General features: G+C 40.4%; 1 protein-coding gene across 1 annotated transcript in view; it reads right to left on the bottom strand.

Moving 5' to 3' along the window:
* The window catches only part of LOC143033057 (calpain-9-like), a 460,946-nt gene that overhangs the window by 131,308 nt on the left and 309,638 nt on the right, over positions 1–20,000 (bottom strand). Inside the window, exons 8-9 of the mRNA XM_076198255.1 lie at positions 8,463–8,635; positions 4,624–4,829 (exon numbers count right to left, since the gene is read on the bottom strand). Of these exons, the coding sequence (XP_076054370.1) occupies positions 4,624–4,829; positions 8,463–8,635 (379 nt within the window). The remainder of the gene's footprint in view (positions 1–4,623; positions 4,830–8,462; positions 8,636–20,000) is intronic.

Below are 20,000 nucleotides of genomic sequence, written 5' to 3'. Positions count from 1 at the left end.
TAGTGTTATAATCTAGAAATGGTTAGACTTTATCCTGCTGAGGGGAAACTTCTCACCTCTCACTCCCTACCAAGGAACCTCCTCCTCCTCCTCCCTCCTACCCCTCTTCCTCTTCCTCCTCCTCCTACCTACCACTCCCTCCTAGCGGGGATTAAAGGGAAAGATCTGTGGCCCAGCGCAGTTCGATCCCCGTTTATTTTGTCGACTCAAATTCAGTTATCTCTGCATACACACAAACATTTTCGTTCTATGTTTCATGTTCCTGGTGCAAGTGGTGCTACGGATGGTGGTCGTCGTGGTGGTGTTAGGGGTGTGGTTGGGATCAGGGTGGTGATATTGTAGCTAGTGGTGGTGGTAGTGGTGGTAGTGGTAGTAGTGGTGGTAATGGTTGTAATGGTGGTGGTAGAGGTGGTAATGGTGGTAGTGGTGGTGGGAGTGGGGTTAGGGATGGTGGTGGTAATGGTGGTAGTGGGGTTAGGGATGGTGGTGGTAATGGTGGTAGTGGGTTTAGGGTTGGTGGTGGTAGTGGTGGTGGTAGTGGGGTTAGGGTTGGTGGTAGTGGTGGTGGTAATGGTGGTAGTGGGGTTAGGGTTGGTGGTAGTGGTGGTAGTGGGGTTAGGATTGGTATTGGTAGTGGCGGCAGTAGTGGTAGTAGTGGTGGTAGTGGTGTTAGTGGTGGTGTTAGTGGTGGTAATGGTGGTGGTAATGATGGTGGTAGTGGTGATGGTAGTAATGGTAATACATGGTGGTGGTAGTGGGGTTAGGGTTGGTGGTAGTGGTGGTAGTGGGGTTAGGATTGGTATTGGTAGTGGCGGCAGTAGTGGTAGTAGTGGTGGTAGTGGTGTTAGTGGTGGTGTTAGTGGTGGTAATGGTGGTGGTAATGATGGTGGTAGTGGTGGTAACGGTGGTGGTAGTGGTGATGGTAGTAATGGTAGTACATGGTGGTGGTAGTGGGGTTAGGGTTGGTGGTAGTAGTGGTGGTGGTAATGGTGGTAGTAGTGGTGGTAGTGGGGTTAGGGTTGGTGGTAGTGGTGGTAATGGGGTTAGGGTTGGCGGTAGTGGTGGTAGTGGGGTTAAGGTTGGTGGTGGTAGTGGTGGTAATGGTGGTAGTAGGAGTAGTGGGGTTAGGGTTGGTGGTGGTAGTGGTGTCAGTAGTGGTAGTAGTGGTGGTAGTGGTGGTAATGGTGGTGGTAGTGGTGGTAATGGTGGTGGTAGTGGTGGTGGTAGTATGTAATGGTAGTACATGGTGGTGGCTAGTGGTGGTGGTAGTAATGACAGTACATAGTGGTGGTAGTGGGGTTAGGGTTGGTATTGGTAGTGGTGGTAATGGTGGTAGTGGGGTTAGGGTTGATGATGGTAGTGGTGGTGGTGGTAGTGGGGTTAGGGTTGGTGGTGGTAGTAGTGGTGGTAGTAATGGTAGTATATGGTGGTGGCGTTGGTATTAGGGCTAGGGTTGGGACAGGTGTTTATGTAGTATTTGTAGTTGTTGTTATTGTTGTTGGTAATAGTTGTTTTTTGTTGTTGTTTTGTTTTATTGGGAATAATGGAACTGATGTCAGTAGTTGTCCCTGTGTCAGTGATGTTGTTGCTATTGATGATGAAGATGAAAATGATAATGATGATGATGATTATAATGATGATAAAGATGATGTGATAATGATGGAGAGGATGATGAAGATGATGATAATGAGGGCGATGATGAAGATGATGAAGACGATGATGATGACGACGACGACGACGATGATGATGATGATGATGACATGCTGAAGATGATGATGATGAAAATGAAAATGATGATGAAGACGAAGACGACGACGACGATGATTATGAAGATGATGAAGATGATGATAATGATGACAATGATGATGATGATGATGATGATGACATTGTTAGTGTTTTTGATAAACCTTATCATGGTGATTGTCACTGTAGTGGTGTGCATGTTGCTGTAGCTGTTGTTTTCAATGTTATTATTATCGATACTAACGAAGTTACACATATGGTTTACAGACATTCTCTCTCAGTTGACCACCTCAATAACGGGTGTATTCCCCCCTCCTTTGACCCGACCTGCCGTCAGGCGAATTTATTCATATCCGTGGGACCGCCCACGCCCACGCCCGTCTCTCTCCACAAACAACTTCCATAGCGGGTGTCGTTTTCCTCTCTATTCTTCCTGCCGTCAGGCGATTTTATTCATATCAGTGGTACAAAGAGAGGGAGAGGAGAGACAGGGAGAGAGAGAGAGGAGAGACAAAGGGGGAGAGAGAGAAGAGGGAGGAAGAGACAGAGGAAAAGAGAGAGAGGCAGAGGGAGGGGGACAAAAAGGGAGAGGCACAAAAAGAGAGAGGAGAGACAGAAGGAGAGAGAGAGAGGAGAGAGGAGAGAGAGAGAGAGAGAGAGAGAAAGATCCATCACACTGACAAACATATTTATTCATAGAAGAACGAGAAAAGGAAAACGATAAATTGTTTTGGAAGCCATTCCTCATCTCACGCCTCGTACCGTTTTCTATCAAAAGTGATTGACATATGCACGCTATTTTTTGTTGTTATTATTGTCTTCAGTGTTGTTATCATATCATCTTACTATAATACTTATAATTTCTTATTTCATTATTACTGTTGTTATCTATGTTCTTTTGTTACTAAAGATTTTCATTGTTATCAATAATAATATTATCATTACTATCATTATTAGTTATTATTATTAATTATTATTTTTATCATTAGTGTTATTATTATCAATAATAATATTATCATTACTATCATTATTAGTTATTATTATTTTTATCATTAGTGTTATTATTATCATTACTACTATCATCATCATTATTATTTTTATTATTCTTATTATTGCCACTATTATCACTATTACTTTTATCATTATTATTTTCATTATTCTTATTATTGCCACTATCATCACTATTACTTTTGATATCATTATTATTACTTTTATTATTGTCATTATCATTATTATCATTAGAATTGTTACAAGGTTTGTTCATAGACACTGAATTCACTTTTACATACACACCCAAAGAAAAACACACACATACACACACACAGACGCAGACGCGCACACGCACACACAAACGTACACACACACACACACACACACACACACACACATACACACACACAGACGCACACACAAACGTACACACACACACACACACACACACATTTTCGGACAAGTGTATATATATACATGGTATCCAGTAATGAGTTTGTCTTGGAACGTTGAATCATATTTCATAAGGATATGAATAAAACATTAACCCGGAGGACGAAATCGGAAGACATGCTCTCAAGGACAGATAGACAGACAGACAGACAGATCTAAGTGGACGGAAAGATACACTCTTGGGCGCGTACGTACACGCACATACACGCGCGCACGTATACACAGACACACACACACATACCCTCCCACAAACACATACATTGTATGGTGATTCTATGATATATGGACACTCGTACAAGTATTCGGTTAGATATGTTTTCAAGGAAATCCCTTGCATAAAATACATGTCACGATACGTGACTCACATCACAAAATTTTACATGACACTGTAAAATCTCGATAAATTGTATGCATGGTTGGTGAAATGGCAAATGGACTTCAATATTTCAAAGTGCAGGGTGTTAAACGTAGGGCTTATATTACCCATCAAACAGGTGTGGTTTGGATAACACCGATTTAAAGAAAAGAGAATATGAAAAGGATTTGCGAGTGCTAGTGAGTCCGGACCTTAAATCCAGGAAACAGGGCGTTAGTGCCGGGAATTGGGCTAACAGTCCATTAGGATTTCTTGCTTGGATGGTTACAAACACAAGTGAAGAGGGAATCATCAAAATCCACCTGGATGTAGTTAGACCCATCGTTAACTATGTGGAACAGTTTTGGTCTCCGTCTTATAGAATGTTTGTGAATTCACTAAAACCAGTACAGGGAATAACCAAAATGAAAATCTTAGAAATTTACCTCACGAAGACAGACTTAGGCATCTTAACTTATAATATCTGAAAAGACGAAGAGTGCCGAGAGATCTAATAGAGGTATTCAAATGGGTAAAGGGCTTTAACAAGGGTGATACAGGCAAGGTCATCATATTAAGACAGCAGGTCAGGGCTTGTGGTAATGGGTTTGTATTGGATATGGGTTTAAGAAGGAAATTGGGGAAGAACTGGGTTACTAGTATAGTAGTTAACGAATGGAATGGAATATATTAGTAAATATATTCCATTCAGTGTTATTACATATCATAAATATATTATATGTAACACATATATATATACACATATATACATATATATATATATACATATATATATATATATATATATATATATATATATATATATATATATATTGTATATATAATATAAATATATAAATATATTCCATTCCAGTCAATGGGCGCAGAAACTATTTGCCGTTTTAAATATGACAAATTTATGGATGGTGATGAAAGATGTCAAGAGACATGGAACTACCTAACATAAAGCCTCAGGATCTCTTGGACTCTCTTCTTACATTCTCATGTCACGTCACATGTCACATGTCACGTCGCATGTCACATGTCACGTCGCATGTCACGTCGCATGTCACGTCACTTACATGTTCGAGGACGAAAGCGGGCGTCAGACGCGTCATGTTGGGCGGGATCTCGTAGACGGCGAATCCAATCGGAAGTAGCACGTGACGTTTCTTCTCCGGCGGCGTCGACGTGTCGTACTGCTGCGTGACGCTAACAACCACGTGACACTTGGAGAGCCCAGCCCGAGGGATCTGCACGTGGAACTGCGGGTTCATCGAGGTGGTTTCTGTCAGAGATAAGAGATAAGGATAAGACATAGGCGTATCAGGACAATTTCCCCACCCCCCGAGGACAATTCAACCCCTCCCCGTTGTCAATTGTCCCCTGGGACAATTGAACCCCTAGGACAATTTCCCACCCCCCGAGGACAATTCTACCCACCCCACGTTGTCAATCCATAGGACAATTTCCCACCCCCGAGGACAATTCCCCCCGTTGTCATTTGCCCCCCTGGGACAACTGAACCCCGAGCACAATTACCCCTTGATGTCAATTTCCTCCGTTGAATGATATAGAATAAAAATTTTACGTAATTTAATCATCTAAAGTGTTGTAATATATTATATATATTATTTGTATCAGCAATATATAAACATTCAAGACGATAAGCTGATCTGTATTAAATCCTTTGGAGCCGACATATGGTACAAGAGATATAGGATAAGGTATAAAGATTATTCATCTATATTTATATTTATTATTATCTACATCAACATAAGAGATAAAGATAAGGGACAAGAGATAGAAGATAAGAGGTAAAGATAAGGATAGAGGATAAAGATAAGGATAAAGGATATAGATATAAGGATAAAGGATATAGAGATAAGGATAAGGGATAATATCTAAGGATCAAAGACAAGATATAAGGATAAAGGATAAAAGATAAGTGTAAAGGATAAGAGATGAGGGTGAAGAATAAGGGGATAGGAGATAAGGATGAAGATAAGATATAAGGATAAAAGATAAGGATAAGGGATAAGAGATAAGGATTAGGGATAAAAGATAGATTACACGGGATAAGAAATAAGAGGCAATGATAAGGGGTAGAGGATATTTGATAAGAGATAAGGATTAGGGATGAGATAAGGATGAAATATAACAGAGGATAAAGATTATCTATAAAGAATGGCGGAGACAGCCGTGACGTCACAAAAAACGGTGATGTCAGGACCAAAGAGTTTTTCCTGTCGTCATGGCCTGATACGTGACGTCACAAGAAATGTGACGTCATCTACAAAATTCCTGACGTCATAGTCATAATCGTGACGTCACGAACAGAACAATAATGTAAAGAACATAAAAATGACATCACAAACAGAATCGTGACGTCACAAATAGAACAATGACGTCACGACTTGAACCGTGACGTCACGAACAGAACCGTGACATCCCGAACAGAACTGTGACCTCACGAACTGAACCGTGACGTCACAAACAGAACCGTGACGTCACAACCTAAACCCGTGACGTCACAAGGAAGGTCACGTGACCTCAAACGCTCAATATATCATAGCCTGCTGCATCAAAGATAATTCTGTTGCGTCAGCAGAGACAAGAATTAAAATGTTGATGATAAAATGTAATTTGTCAATGAAAATATTTACGGCGAGAGAAAACAAAATATCTTATGACGCAGAGCTCTGTCGCAATAGTCACGGGATTAGGAACAAATAAACAGACAAATAAAAACAATTACACGAACAGAAATAAATATATTAGGCGAATAGATTTGTGGCCCAAGTCACGAATGTAGAAAACAAAAACAAAAACAGATAAATTAATGAAATACATTTGTAGCCAAAATCACAAATATGGAAAAGGAAATAAATTGATAAAATGGATAACAAACAAATTTGTAAAAAAAAAAATTTAAAAAAAAAAAAAAAAAAAAAAAAAAAAAACGTTCGCTCGCTGGCTCGCTCGTCCTATCATCATCACCGGCGGGCTCGGGTTCGATTACGAGCGAATTAAAATCCTTTTAGCACCAATTCATCCCATCGGGGTATCGATAAACCTGTTTCCCCAATTGTCCTTATATAAACAAAGGGCTTGATCAAAGAGAGAGAGAGTGAGAGTGAGAGAGAGAGAGAGAGAGTGTGAGTGTGGAGAGAGGGAGAGAGAAAGAGAGAGTGAGAGAAAGAGACAAAGAGAGGGAGGGAAACAGAGAGTGAGAGGGAGAGGGTTAGGGAGACAAAGAGAGAGAAGGAGAAAGAGAAAGTGAAAGAGTAGAAGAGAGAGAAACACACACACTGGACACGCATACACACACACACACACACACACACACACACACACACACACACATTCTATTATTTGTCATGCCTTCTCAGCTCTGCGGAACAGCGGAAGTCGAAATAGGCCTGAGCGTGGCATCAAGGAAGGCATTGAAGAGGGGAAGTCTATGCAAACTAGGAAGAGAGAGAAAGAGAGAGGGAAGGAAGACTATTCTATTCAGCGGAGCGAGACGCCCAGCCAATCATGGAGTCTCTTAAAATCTCTTTCTCTTCTCTCTTTCTTTTTCTCTTTGTCCCCATTCCTCTCTCTTCGTGTGTGTGTGTGTGTGTGTGTGTGTGTGTGTGTGTATGTGTGTGTGTATGTGTATCTACCTATTTACCTAGTTGTATCTTACGGGAAGGGGAGCTACGCTCGTAGGGTCCCGTCTCCGCTCTGTATCTATATATCTGATTTGCATCTATATCTAATTCGTGTATAGTTTTTGCACACAATATTGTTTCGTCTAGTTTGCATGTGTCTATGTGTATGCGTATGCGTGTGTGTGTGTGTGTGTGTATGTGTGTGTGTATGTGTGTGTGTGTGTGCAAGCGCACATGTGCGTAATTATATAATTTTCTTCTCACAATTTCCACGAATCAATTATGTCAATTTGCTAACAATCACTCATCCGCTATTCAACTTTTTTTTCTTTCTTTTCTAGTTTTCCGTGTCTTTCTTCTGAAGCTCGAATTTAATTTTAACTTTTGTATTTTTTATATAAATTCCCGCTCTTTTCTTTCGCCCCATCCTATCCCAAAAGATTTTCGACTTTTTGTCAATTTTTTTTTTCGAAAACCCATTCTCACTTTCATTCTTCTCCAAATTCCTTTTATTTACAAAATCCTCTATTCTCTTTTCGCAACATTTCTCGGTAAAACAAGTTTATACAAATATTCTTTTATAAAAAAAAAAGAAATATCAAATATCTGTGCATATTGTCGGAACAACCTATATGGAATATCCTGACTTCCTTTTTACGCGAAATCTCTTTTTACGCGAAATCTCGCCATACGCGAAGTTCAGCGATAGGATCCTCTTCTTCCTCCGCTTTATTTTACGCGAATTCCGGAACACACCATCTTCCTACCATACTTCCCGTTTTGGGTGATATTACTCGCATCATGTGTGTGTGTGTGTGTGTGTGTGTGTGTGTGTGTGTGTGTGTGTGTGTGTGTGTACATGTGCGTAAATGTGTACGCGTGTGTACGTGTGTACGTATAGTACATATATGTACGTACATACGTGTACATATCTTATTTTCTACCTATAATCATTTTTGTGTGCGTTTGCCTGTGTGTGCACGCGCGCGTGTGTGTGTACGTACAGTACGTATACATTTATACATATACATATCTTATTTTCTGTATTTATAATTGTGTGTGTGTGTGTGTGTGTGTGTGTGTGTGTGTGTGTGTGTGTGTGCGCGTGTGTATCTATGTGCTTACATATATACATACATATACACATCCTATTTCTAACTATACGTATAACATAGAAAATCCCTATATATAGATTTAAAAAAATAATGACGGAAATTTCCTAATTCTAGATCCTCCTTATAAGAAGAATCCTATGCAGGACCTACCGAGATAAGTAGGACCTCCTCCGGCATTATACCCGCCTCTCCACCTCCTGCGGGCGAGGACGGCCCTCCATGGCTTCTTGGAATGAAGGGCGGGCTCGTTCATCCAGTCATCAGGGCCGACGTGGACGAGGTCGAGGTGGCTGAAGTGCCGCGCGAAGTCCTCGAAGCCCATCCTGAAGAAGAAGAAGGAACCAGAGGGTCATAAGTCTTCGAACTCGGGGCACGAAGAACGTGGATGGGGTGGGGTGTGGGGGTGTGGTGGAGGTGGGGGTGTAGTGGGTGTGGAGGTGGGGTGGAATAGAAGTGGAGTTGAGTTCAGGTACGGGGAAAGGAGCTCCCGAAGCCCATCCTGAAGAAAAAGAAGAAGAAGGAGCCAGAGGGTCAGAAGTCTTCGAACTCGGGACGTGGAGGTGTGTGGTGGGGGTTGGGGAGTTGGAGTGTGGGTGTGGGTGTGGGTGGGGTGGAAAAGGAGTGGAGGTGAGTTCAGGTGAGGGAAAGGAGTTCTCGAAGTCCATCTTGAAGAAAAAGAAGAAGAGGAACCAGAGGGTCAGAAGTCTTCGAACTCGGGGGATGGAGATCGGGGATGGGGTGGGGTGTGGGGGTGTAGTGGGTGTGGGGGTGGGTGGATGTGGGGTGGAAAAGGAGTGGAGGTGAGTTCAGGTGTGGGGAAAGGAGTCCTTGAAGTCCATTCTGAAGAAGAAGAAGGGGAGGAACCAGAGGGTCAGAAGTCTTCGAACTCGGGACATGGAGAACGGGGATGGGGTGTGGTGGTGGTTGGGTGATTGGAGTGTGGGAGTGTGGGTGTTTGTGGGGGTGGAAAAGGAGTGGGGGTGAGTTTAGGTGCGGGGGAAAGGAGTCCTCGAAGCCCATCCTGAAGAAGAAGAAGAAGGGGAGGAGGAGGAGGAGGAGGAACTAGAGGGTCAGAAGTCTTCGAACTCGGAAAGGGGTGGAAAAGGAGTTCGGGGGAGTGCAGGAGTGGGGAAGGACACCTGACACAGGAGTACGAAGTGGGCAGGTGGTGGTGGTATGGTGTGGAGTTGGGTAATTTATTCTAATTTATTCTAATTTATTTTTTATTTATTTATTCTATTTATTTTGAGGTGTCTGTGGTTTTACTGAATGGTAAGTGGACAGGTCATCCTATTATGGTTTTCAGTTTTGTCAAAAGAGATGCGAGTCTCTCTCTCTCTCTCTCTCTCTCTCTCTCTCTCTCTCTCTCTCTCTCTCTCTTTCTATCTCTCTCTCACATACACACATACATGCACACATAAACACACAGCCGTATAATAAAATGTATAGATATTTTATTGATATTACATTTGTTTGTACAACAAATCTTGTTTATTGGATGAGGATCTGGGCTTCGTATTTTGTTTACGAAAGTCTGAAAAAAATAGAATTAGTGTCTGAATTTGAGTCTGAATGTGAGCTTGGGTCACACACACATATATACACATATAAACACATACACACACACAAATACACACACACATACATATACACAAATACACATATACAGAAATACACGCACACATACATATACACATATACACACACATATATATACACATATACACAAATACATACATACATACATATACACATATACACGTATACACACACCCATACATACATTTACACATATACACAAATACGCACATACATATACACATACACAACTACACATAACACATATACACAATGTATATACACGTACACTTATAAACATACAGAACAGACACATTCTCAAACACTCACAGACAGACACACACATACATACATATACACATATACACAAGTACACATATACATATACACAATGTATATACACGTGCACTTATAAACATACAGAACAGACACATTCGCAAACACTCACAGACAAAAATAAAATGAAATAAAATGAAATGAAATAAAACAAAATAAGATAAAAAAATAAATTGTCTGCAACTCTTCTCTAGACTAAATTTGACCTCCTGTGTTCCGCTCTCAATTTCGAACTGAGTTCGGGTTTCGAACCGAGTTCGGGATTGCTCCCATATAACTTGATAGCCTCTAACGAGGAAACGACGCAACGGGTGCCAGAAAATAATAATTGAAAATAGAAAATAAATGAAAAGACAAATAGATAAATAAATAGGCAAATAAACAGATAAATAGATGCATAAATAAATAGATAAATAAATACATAAATAAGTAAATAAATAAACAAATAAATAAACAAATAAGTAGATAAATAGATACACAAATGAATAGATAAATAAATACATAGATAAATAAATAAGTAAATGAATCGATAAACAAATAAAGGAACAAATAGATAAATAAATAAATGAATGCATAGAGAAAAACATAAATAAATAGATAAACAGATAAATGAATAAATAAAAATGAATAAATGAAAAGATTAAATAAACGAATAAATGATAAATAGATAATACTAAAAGAATAGATAAGTGAATACCATAAGACAAAGCACAGAGGTGGGATTCAGCCCAGTTATACTGTTGAACTCCAGTTCAGAACAATTTTCGGCAACAGAAGGCAAAATTATTAATTTCATTTAGCGAGAACGCGCGCGTGTGTGTGTATGTGAGCGTGTGTGTGTGTGTGCGTGTGTATGTGTGTGTGTGTGTGTGTGTGTGTGTGTGTGCGTGTGTATGTGTGTGCGTTTGTATGTGTGTGCGTGTGTATGTGTGTGTGCGTGTGCGTGTGCGCGTGTGTGTGCGCGCGCGCGCGTGTGTGTGCGTGTGTTCATTCGTGCGCGCATATTCGCGCGAGTGTGTGTATACTCATTCGTGTTTGTATATTCGTGCCTGTGCATATCTCTTCCAGTATGTATCTTTTCGTGTATTTACACATTCGTGTATGTGTACCGGCGTATGTGTATTTTCCTGTGTGCGTACATTTGTGTGCGTGTATGCGTGGACATACGTGTATCTTGTTCTTGTGTGAGGGTCTTACGACAGGAGGCGCTGAGTACCTGCGGTCGAAACCGTCACCTTTGCCCTTTGTGCTTCAACTGTTGGGGCAATCCACAGTCACTTCTGGGAATGGGAGAGGAGTGCGGGATTCGAACCCACAGACAAGGGAATACAAAACCAATAAGTTTCTGATTACTACGAAATTAATAATGATAATAATAATAATAATAATAATAATAATAATAATAATGATAATAATAATAAAAATAATAGTAACAATAATAATAATAATAATAATAATAATAATAATAATAGTAACAATAATAATAATAACAATAATAATAATAATAATAATATTGATAATTGTAATAATAATAATAATAATAATGATAATAATAATAAAAATAATAAAACAAATAAAATAACAATAAATTAGATAAAGAAAATGACCATTAAACGCACGTGCGTATTCCACCAAAAGAAAAATAGAAAAAAGTAAAGAAAAAATAAAGAAAAAAATAAAGAGAAAAAGAAAAGAAAAAGAAAGAGAAAAAGAAAAGAAAAAGAGAAAAGAAGAAAGAAAAAAAGAGAGAAAAAAAAAGAAAAAAAAAAAAGAGGTGGGGATGGGAAATGATCGTCAAACCTCAACAGCTGAGACTCCATCCAGCAGAAGACGAAGTTAACGAGTGGTCACTAAGAGATCGAAGGCGATAAGGAGGGAAGACACAAAAGGTGGTTGAGGCAGAAGTAGAGGGCGGGGGGGGGGGGAGAAGGGTGGGGAGGGTGAGGAAAAGGTAGGGTGATAGGAAGGTGAGGAGGAAGAGGAAGAGGCAGAGTTGGGGGGAGGAAGGAGAGGAAGAGGCGGAGTGTAGGAAGGTGATGAAGGTGAGGAAGTGGCAGAAGAAGGAGGAGGAAGGAGAGGAAGAGGCAAAGGGGGAGGAAGGAGAGGAAGAGGTAGAGAGGGGAGGAAAGAGAAGAAGAGGCAGACGGGGGTAGGAGGGTGAGGAGGAGGCAGAGCAGTGTAGGCAGGTGATAAAGGTGAGGAAGTGGCAGAAGAAGGAGGAGGAAGGAGAGGAAGAGGCAGAGGGGGAAGGAAGGAGAGGAAGAGGCAGATGGGGGGAGGAAGGAGAGGGGGTTGGGGTTGGAGAAACTCATTTGTTAACTCATGGAGCGCTTTCAAATAATCATCGTCGCAATTTCGAGACTCGAGATCCGGTGCCGAAGAAAGTCAGACTTCGAAACTTCGACTTTTTTTTTCTTTTTCTTCGCTGGAGAAGTTCGACAACCAGTCTTTTTGTCACGACTCGAAGTGTACCCTTTCCTCAACTCCTGTTTGCCTCACTGGCAAGGGAGATGGTCTCGTCCTTCCCCGTGAGTTGCAGTCGCTGGACCATCCCTCGAAGTCCTGTCGTCCATCGGCAGACTCTTCGTAAAACCCGAAGAAAAACTTCCTTCTGGTCACGTTGAGGTTTCCATCAGCGCCTTCGATGGACGAGTGCCATCAGGCTTCAGGAGTGCCGGGAACGATTCCCAAAGAGTGTCCGTGATCTTTCCCACGTAGTCGTCCCTCAGCCTTGGCGAAGAAGTCCTACGGTCCTTCGATCTCGAGACACCGAAGCGTGACCAGAAGCTTTCTTGAAGGGTCTTCGACTCTTTGGCAGAAGCTATCACGGCTGCAAGCTTTCACCCCGAGGGTACTGGCGATAACTCTCTATCTTTCTCTCTCTCTCTCTCTCTCTCTCTCTCTCTCTCTCTCTCTCTCTCTCTCTCTCTCACACACACACACACACACACACACACACACACTCACAAATTCATCTTTCTTCTTTTTAATCTAGCTGCCGTCAAGTGATTTTATTCATCTCCGTGGCATATGTTTGGTAGTGAAGGATTTAAACATGGGAACATGTGACATCAGATGAAGAAAAATGAATAAGTAGATGAAATAAGATTAAAAATAAGAAATAAAAATAAAGTTGAAAAAAGATAAAATAAAAATTAAAGTAAAAAATAAAAACGAAAAAATACGGCGCCAACTTATCAACGTGGGCAAATGATAAGAAATCAAACTAATCTGACGCTCAATTAATCTGTCCACCAGACTTAACGAACGTATCTAAAACAAATAGTAAGAATTTTATTCGTCAGCCAAGGAGGGACACCAGGTGAAACGAGAGAAAGAGAGAAAGAGTAAATGAAAGAGGGAGAAAAAGAGAGAGAAAGAGTAAATGAGAGAGGAAGAAAGAGAAAGTGCGAGAGCGAGAGAGAAAGAGGAAGAGTGATAGAAAGTGGGGGAGAGAGGGAGAGAGAAAGGGAGAGAGAGAGAGAAAGAGGAGAGAGAGTGAGGGGAGAGAGAAAAAGAGGAGGGAGAGAGAGATAATACTAAGAATGTCATTAAAGCCAGGCGTATCAAGAGTGTCAAACGTATCAAGAGTATCTATTGCTAAGAGTACCAAAGTTCAAAGAGTACTAAGTGTGTGAAATGTATCAAGAGTATGAAATGTATCAAGAGTACTAAGAATGTCAGAGGTGCCAAAAGTACCAAGAGTTCAGAGTACCCAGGGTACAAAGAGTATTAAGAGTATAACGAGTACCAAGGATTCAAGGAATACAAAAAATGTCATGGGAACAAAAAGCACCAAGAGTGCTAAGAGTACAATGAGTACCAAGAGTGCCAGCAATATCAAGAGAGCCAAGAGTACAAAGAGCGCCAAAGTTACAAGGAGTACCAAGAGTGCCAAGAGTACAAATAGCGCAAAGACTACTAAGAGTGTTAAGAGTGCAAATAGTACAAAGAGTACCAAGAATACTAAAGTTAAAAAGACCACCAAGAGTGCCAAGAGTACTAATAGTACAAAGAGTGCAAAGGGAGCCAAGAGTACAAATAGTACAAAGAGTACCAAGAGTGCAAAGAGAGCCAAGAGTACAAATAGTACAAAGATACCAAGAGTGCAAAGAGAGCCAAGAGTACAAATAGGACAAAGAGTACCAAGACTGTAAAGAGAGCCAAGAGTACAAATAATACAAAGAGTACCAAGAGTGCAAAGAGAGTAAAGAGTGCAAATAGCACAAAGAAAACCAAGAGTGCAAAGAGAGCCAAGAGTACAAATAGTACAAAGAGTACCAAGAGTGCAAAGAGAGTAAAGAGTGCAAATAGCACAAAGAATATCAAGAGTGCAAATAGCACAAAGAATATCAAGAGTGCAAAGAGAGCCAAGAGTACAAATAGTACAAAGGGTACCAAGAGTGCAAAGAGAGCTAAGAGTGGCACTCGTCGGGATAAGGCCAGAATCGCCCTATCGCGACCATCTCCAAGAGATCGATCGAGGAGCTGCCTGGCGAAGGGGGCGGAGGGGGAGCAACGACCCCGGAGGGCCCAAGGACGAGATAAACACCCCCCCGAGAGTGGTCCTTCGACCACGTCAACACTCGATGTCAGATGGAGTGCCGCCCGGAAGATACGAGTCCGGAACGACCCCAGAAGGAAATGGGAAAAGGATGCCGGAATTCGCGGAAGGTAACCGGGAAAGAGATTACTTTTTTTTTTTTTTTTTTTTTTTAGGGGGAGGACAAAAGTCCACTGCTGCTGCTCCGGGTGAAATGTCCGGGGAGGTTAAATGGTTCAAATGTCCGCGTTAATACCCAAAGGGGTTTGGGGTCCTTTTCAGGTGAGTAAAGTCGTAAAGAGATTATTTTATTTTATTTTTTGGGGGAAGGACAAAAGCCCACTGCTGCTCCGGGCGAAATGTCCGGGGAGGTTTAGTTGTTCAACTGTCCGCGTTAATACCCAAAGGGCTTGGGGGCCCTGTTCAGGTGAATAAAGACGTCTGCCGCTGAGCAGAATACGACCATTTATTTATTTATTTACTTTTTTTTTCCTTGGTCTTACTGGCTTCGTCGAAATGTTCTTCAAGTTTAAGAACTCAAAACGTCTTTCGGAAACTGAATGGAAGAACCCGGCTTTAGTTCCACTAGAATCACTAAACGAGTCAATGACAGTTTTAGTCTCGTTTGGGTCTGAAAATGTCTAATTGGCTGTTAAAGACTAGTTTACCAGCGCTTCAATCCTTGTTAACAGCCTCGCTTAGATTATGCTGATGTAATCGTCAAAATTATAAAGTATTTATAATTTCAGATTTTCGTTCCGGATATAATTATTGCATTTGCTTCAATTTATTTAATTTTCAATTCATGTAAACCAAAATACTGAAGTATTTATTTTTTTTTCGCAAAATTTTGGACTTTTTCCAAAATATGTAATTTGAAATATGTAAATTCGAACTTTTCCCCAGGACGTGGAGATCAAAACATATTCGGATATAATTTAAAAAAGTGGCCTAAGTAATAGTCGGAACTGATCTAAACAGGCAAATAAAAAAAAAAAAAAAAAAAAAAAAAAAAATAATAATAATAATAATAATAATAATAATCTTGAGTACCATAATTTAAAAAAGACATTAATTCTTGTGTACTGAGACTAAAAAAAAAAAAAAAAAAATTATAGATCGCCATGACACTCCCTCCCCCTCCCCTGGTTGGCGCCAAATGATTTTATTTTCTTTGGCGCCAAGCAATTGATAGAAGTGGGGAACTCTTGGTACTTAAGAGATTTTATTCTTCCTAACAGCAGGCGATTTGTATCCTCCTAAAGGGGAACGCCGTGTACAGAGTGGCCCAAAAGGTCTCTTTCCCTCTTCCTGCGGCCTTTTGCATATTTTCGAACATTCTTGTGTTTCATGTGAACACATCAGCTTGAATGCTCCGGTGCGTTTTCGGGTGGGGGAAGGGGGGAAAGCGGGGTAAGGGTGGGAAGAGGGGGGGACATTTATGCGCACATTGACCTGACCTGAGACAAGGCTGACCCAGCCTATTTCCGTCCTTTGTCAGGGTGACTGACAGTTTCTGACAGTGTGGGTTCTTTGTCAATAGTTGGCTGATTTTGTCAGGAGGTAAGATGTTGACAATTTTTTTTATTTTATTTATTTCATTTAATTTTATTTACTATTTTTTTCTCACGGTGACATGTGCACTAGTGGGGTAATCCATGACGATCTAGGCTCGCATTTCCTCAGTTAGGGTTCGAATCCCGCACTCTTCTCCGATTCCCAGTACTGACTCAACAGTTCCCATAGCGCATAGATAGGGCAAAGGTGACGCTACTCAGCGCCTCCTTGCGTATGCTCCCTAACCTTATCACTCTTGTGCACTAGGTCCTCGGGTCAAAAATTTGGATTTTCACTTCTCAGTTCTTGAAGAAATTTTGCGTTTTCTTTGGCGTCGGCGGGTGGGGGGTTGATTTTCGTGATTTTTATCCTGACTGCCGCCTGGCGATTTTTTTCATCTAAGGAGAGGGACTCCCTCCCCCCCCCATCAGCCTTCGTGTCAGCACAAGAAACCCTGACAATACAACTGTCGGCAACTACCATCTGACAGAACGAATCTTTCAGCTGACTCGTAGGTCCGATTTGTCTTACAGTAGTCTTCCGGAAAAAAAAAAAAAAAAAAACCCACTGAAATCCTGAAGCTTCCCGAAGACTTCAGGCCCTTTCCGTACCTGGTGGCACTTTTCTTTGTACCCCGGTTGCCGTCAATCGGTAACTAAGGTTTTTGTAAATTTTTAGTGAAGGGGGGAGGGGGGAGGTCATGGGACGAGTCTACTCTTGTATTTTGTATAAAGGTGGGGGACTCGGAGTAGGAAAAAGAGGAGGACAAAGAGTATAAGAAAGAAGAGGACAAAGAGTAGGACTTGGAGTAGGAGAAAGAGAGGACAAAGAGTATATGGAAGAGGACAAAGAGTTGGAGAAAGAGAAGGACAAAATGTTGGAGAAAGAGGAGGACAAAGAGTTGGAGAAAGAGGAGATATAGTAGAAGAAAGAAGAGGACAAAGAGAATGACAAAGAGTAGGAGAAAGAGGAGGACAAAGAGTAGGATTTGGAGTAGGAGAAAGGGGAGAACAAAGAGTAGGAGAAACAGGAGGACAAAGAGTTGAAGAATTAGGAGGACAAAAAGTAGGAGAAAGAAGAGGACAAAGAGAATGACAAAGAGTAGGAGAAAGAAGAGGACAAAGAGTGAGAGTAGGTGAAAAAGGACAAACAGTAGCAGTAAGAGTACAAGAAAGAGGAGGACAAAGAGTAGGAGTAGGAGTAGGAGAGAGTAGTAAAGAGAAGGAAAGAGTGAAGGAGAAAGAGAGCATGAAAATAAAAAAAATTGAAACAAGGATAAAGAGGAAGAGGAGAACAAAGAGTAGGAGACAGAGGAGGACAAAGAGTAGGAGTAGGAGTAGGAGAAAGAGAGTAGGAAAGAGAAAGAGAGCATGAAAATAAAAGCTTGAAACAAAGACAATTAATGAGACTTCGAGAACGAACGAGAAAATGAAAGGAATAAATAGAAAAAATAGATAAAAAAGAAAAAGAAAATAAAAGACAGGAAATAAAGAAGAACGAGAAAGAAAAAAAAATAAACAAGTTTTTAAGTAAATACGAACAAATAAATAAATAAACAATTAAATAACTACGAATAAAAACAAATAAATAACTATATACACAGTTAAGTAACTACGAAGAAATAAACAAATAAATAGATAAATAAACAAGTAAATCCAAATGAACAAATAAAAAATAAAAATAAACAAGTAACTACGAGTAAATAAACAAATATATAGATAAACAAGCAAGCAAGCAAAACCAAATTGATAAATAAAAAGAAAAAATAAACAAGTAGCTAAGAATAAATAAACAAATAAATAAACAAGTAAATCCAAATTTAAAAAAAACTACGAATAAATAAACAAATAGATAGATAAACGAGTAAATTCAAATTAATAAAAGAAAAAATAAACAAATAACTACGAATAAATAAATAGATAAACAAACAAACAAGCAAATCCAATTTGATAAATAATATGAAAAAAGAAATAATTAAGTAACTACGAATAAAGAAATAAATAGATAAATGAACAAACAAGCGAATCCAAATTAATAAATGAAAAAATAATTAAGTAACTACGAATAAACAAACAAACAGATGAACAAACAAACAAATCCATATTAATAAATACAAAGAAAAAATAAATAAAACAAATGAAGAAATTGTGTATATATATCCTATGAAGAGAGAGAGGACGAACAATTGAGAGACAACGCACGTCTTCCGCCCATCTTCATCTCTGTTTGGGCCCCTGAATGAGCATATTCCCATCTTCATCTCTGTTCGGGCCCCTGAATGAGCATATTCCCGACCGCCCAAACTGTCCTACACCTTTCATGGGGAACATGTGATACGTTTCATTTCCTGGACCTCTCCTCCTGCTCTCTTTCTCTCTTTCCTGATGACATGTCGCGTTCCTCTCCTTTGTCGTCTACATGGGACAGCAAGCCGTTAGGAAACTTTTTTTTTACGAAACATGTACGCACATGTATACACAAAGAAATACGTACACATGAATACACACGCATGCACGCACACACACACACACACACACACACACACACACACACACACACACACACACGCATACACACACAGATCAAGCCGTGTATGAACTCTGAGTTCTCATCCAGGAGGGTTATAACTGTCGATCACGAGTCCAACACGTGATCCAAGACCATGTTGAATAACACACATACACACATTCTTCTGTTTTTAACTCTTTTCCTGTCAAAAATTATCTACAAAATTATTTTGGCTGCTATCAGGCGATTTTATTCGCAAAAAACAAAAAACAAAAAGAGTACTCTCTCTCTCTCTCTCTTTCTTTTTGACATTCTACTGTCACAAATAGTTGATTTTTCTTGTTCGGAAAAAAAATCCATTGTCTCTTCGTATTTTATTTGATACGATGCTTTTTGTCTTTATTTGTCTTTTTCTTTTTCTTTTCAAAATGTTACTTTCCGTGTCATATAAACTTTTGGAGGAAGAATCTTCAGCTTTTGGAGGGAAAGTCTCCGACGTTTGGAGGGAGATTTCAACATTTGGAGGCAAATCTCCAACTGTTGAGGGAAGAATCTTAAAATGTTGGAAAAAGAATCTCCAACTTTTGGAGGGATGTTTCAGCCTTTGGAGGCAGAATCTCCGACTTTTGGAGGGAGACCCTCCAAATTTTAAAGAGAGAATCTCCATCTTTTGAAAGAATAATCCCCAAATTTTGGAGGTAATATCTCCAACTGTTGAAGGAAAAAACCTCCGACCTTTGGAGGAAGAATATCCAATTGTTGTTGTTGTTGTTGTTGTTGTTCTTGTTGTTGTTGTTGTTCTTCTTCTTCTTCTTCTTCTTCTTCTTCTTCTTCTTCTTCTTCTTCTTCTTCTTCTTCTTCTTCTTCTTCTTCTTCTTCTTCTTCTTCTTCTTCATCATCTTGAGGCCCCGGCAGGGTCGTATCACTTCGTTGGGAGAAGGGTGGAGTGGGTGGGTGGCTGGTGGGGTGAGGTAGGGGGGCTTTTGGGGGGAGATTCTGGGGGGGAGATTCTGGGGGGGAGGTGAGTTGTCCTGTGAGACCTATTTGTCATTTGGGTGAAGAAGTTTGTCCTGGCGCACTTGTAGTAAGCGTTCTCGTGATGGAGGTCCCTCAGGGAGGAGGAGGAGGAGGAGGAGGGAGGAGGAGGAGGGAGGAGGAAGAGGAAG

The sequence above is a fragment of the Oratosquilla oratoria genome, chromosome 15 (genome assembly GCF_046742065.1).
Source record: "Oratosquilla oratoria isolate Oo_2021 chromosome 15, ASM4674206v1, whole genome shotgun sequence".
NCBI lineage: Eukaryota > Metazoa > Arthropoda > Malacostraca > Stomatopoda > Squillidae > Oratosquilla > Oratosquilla oratoria.
This window is presented reverse-complemented; position numbering and strand designations above follow the sequence as displayed.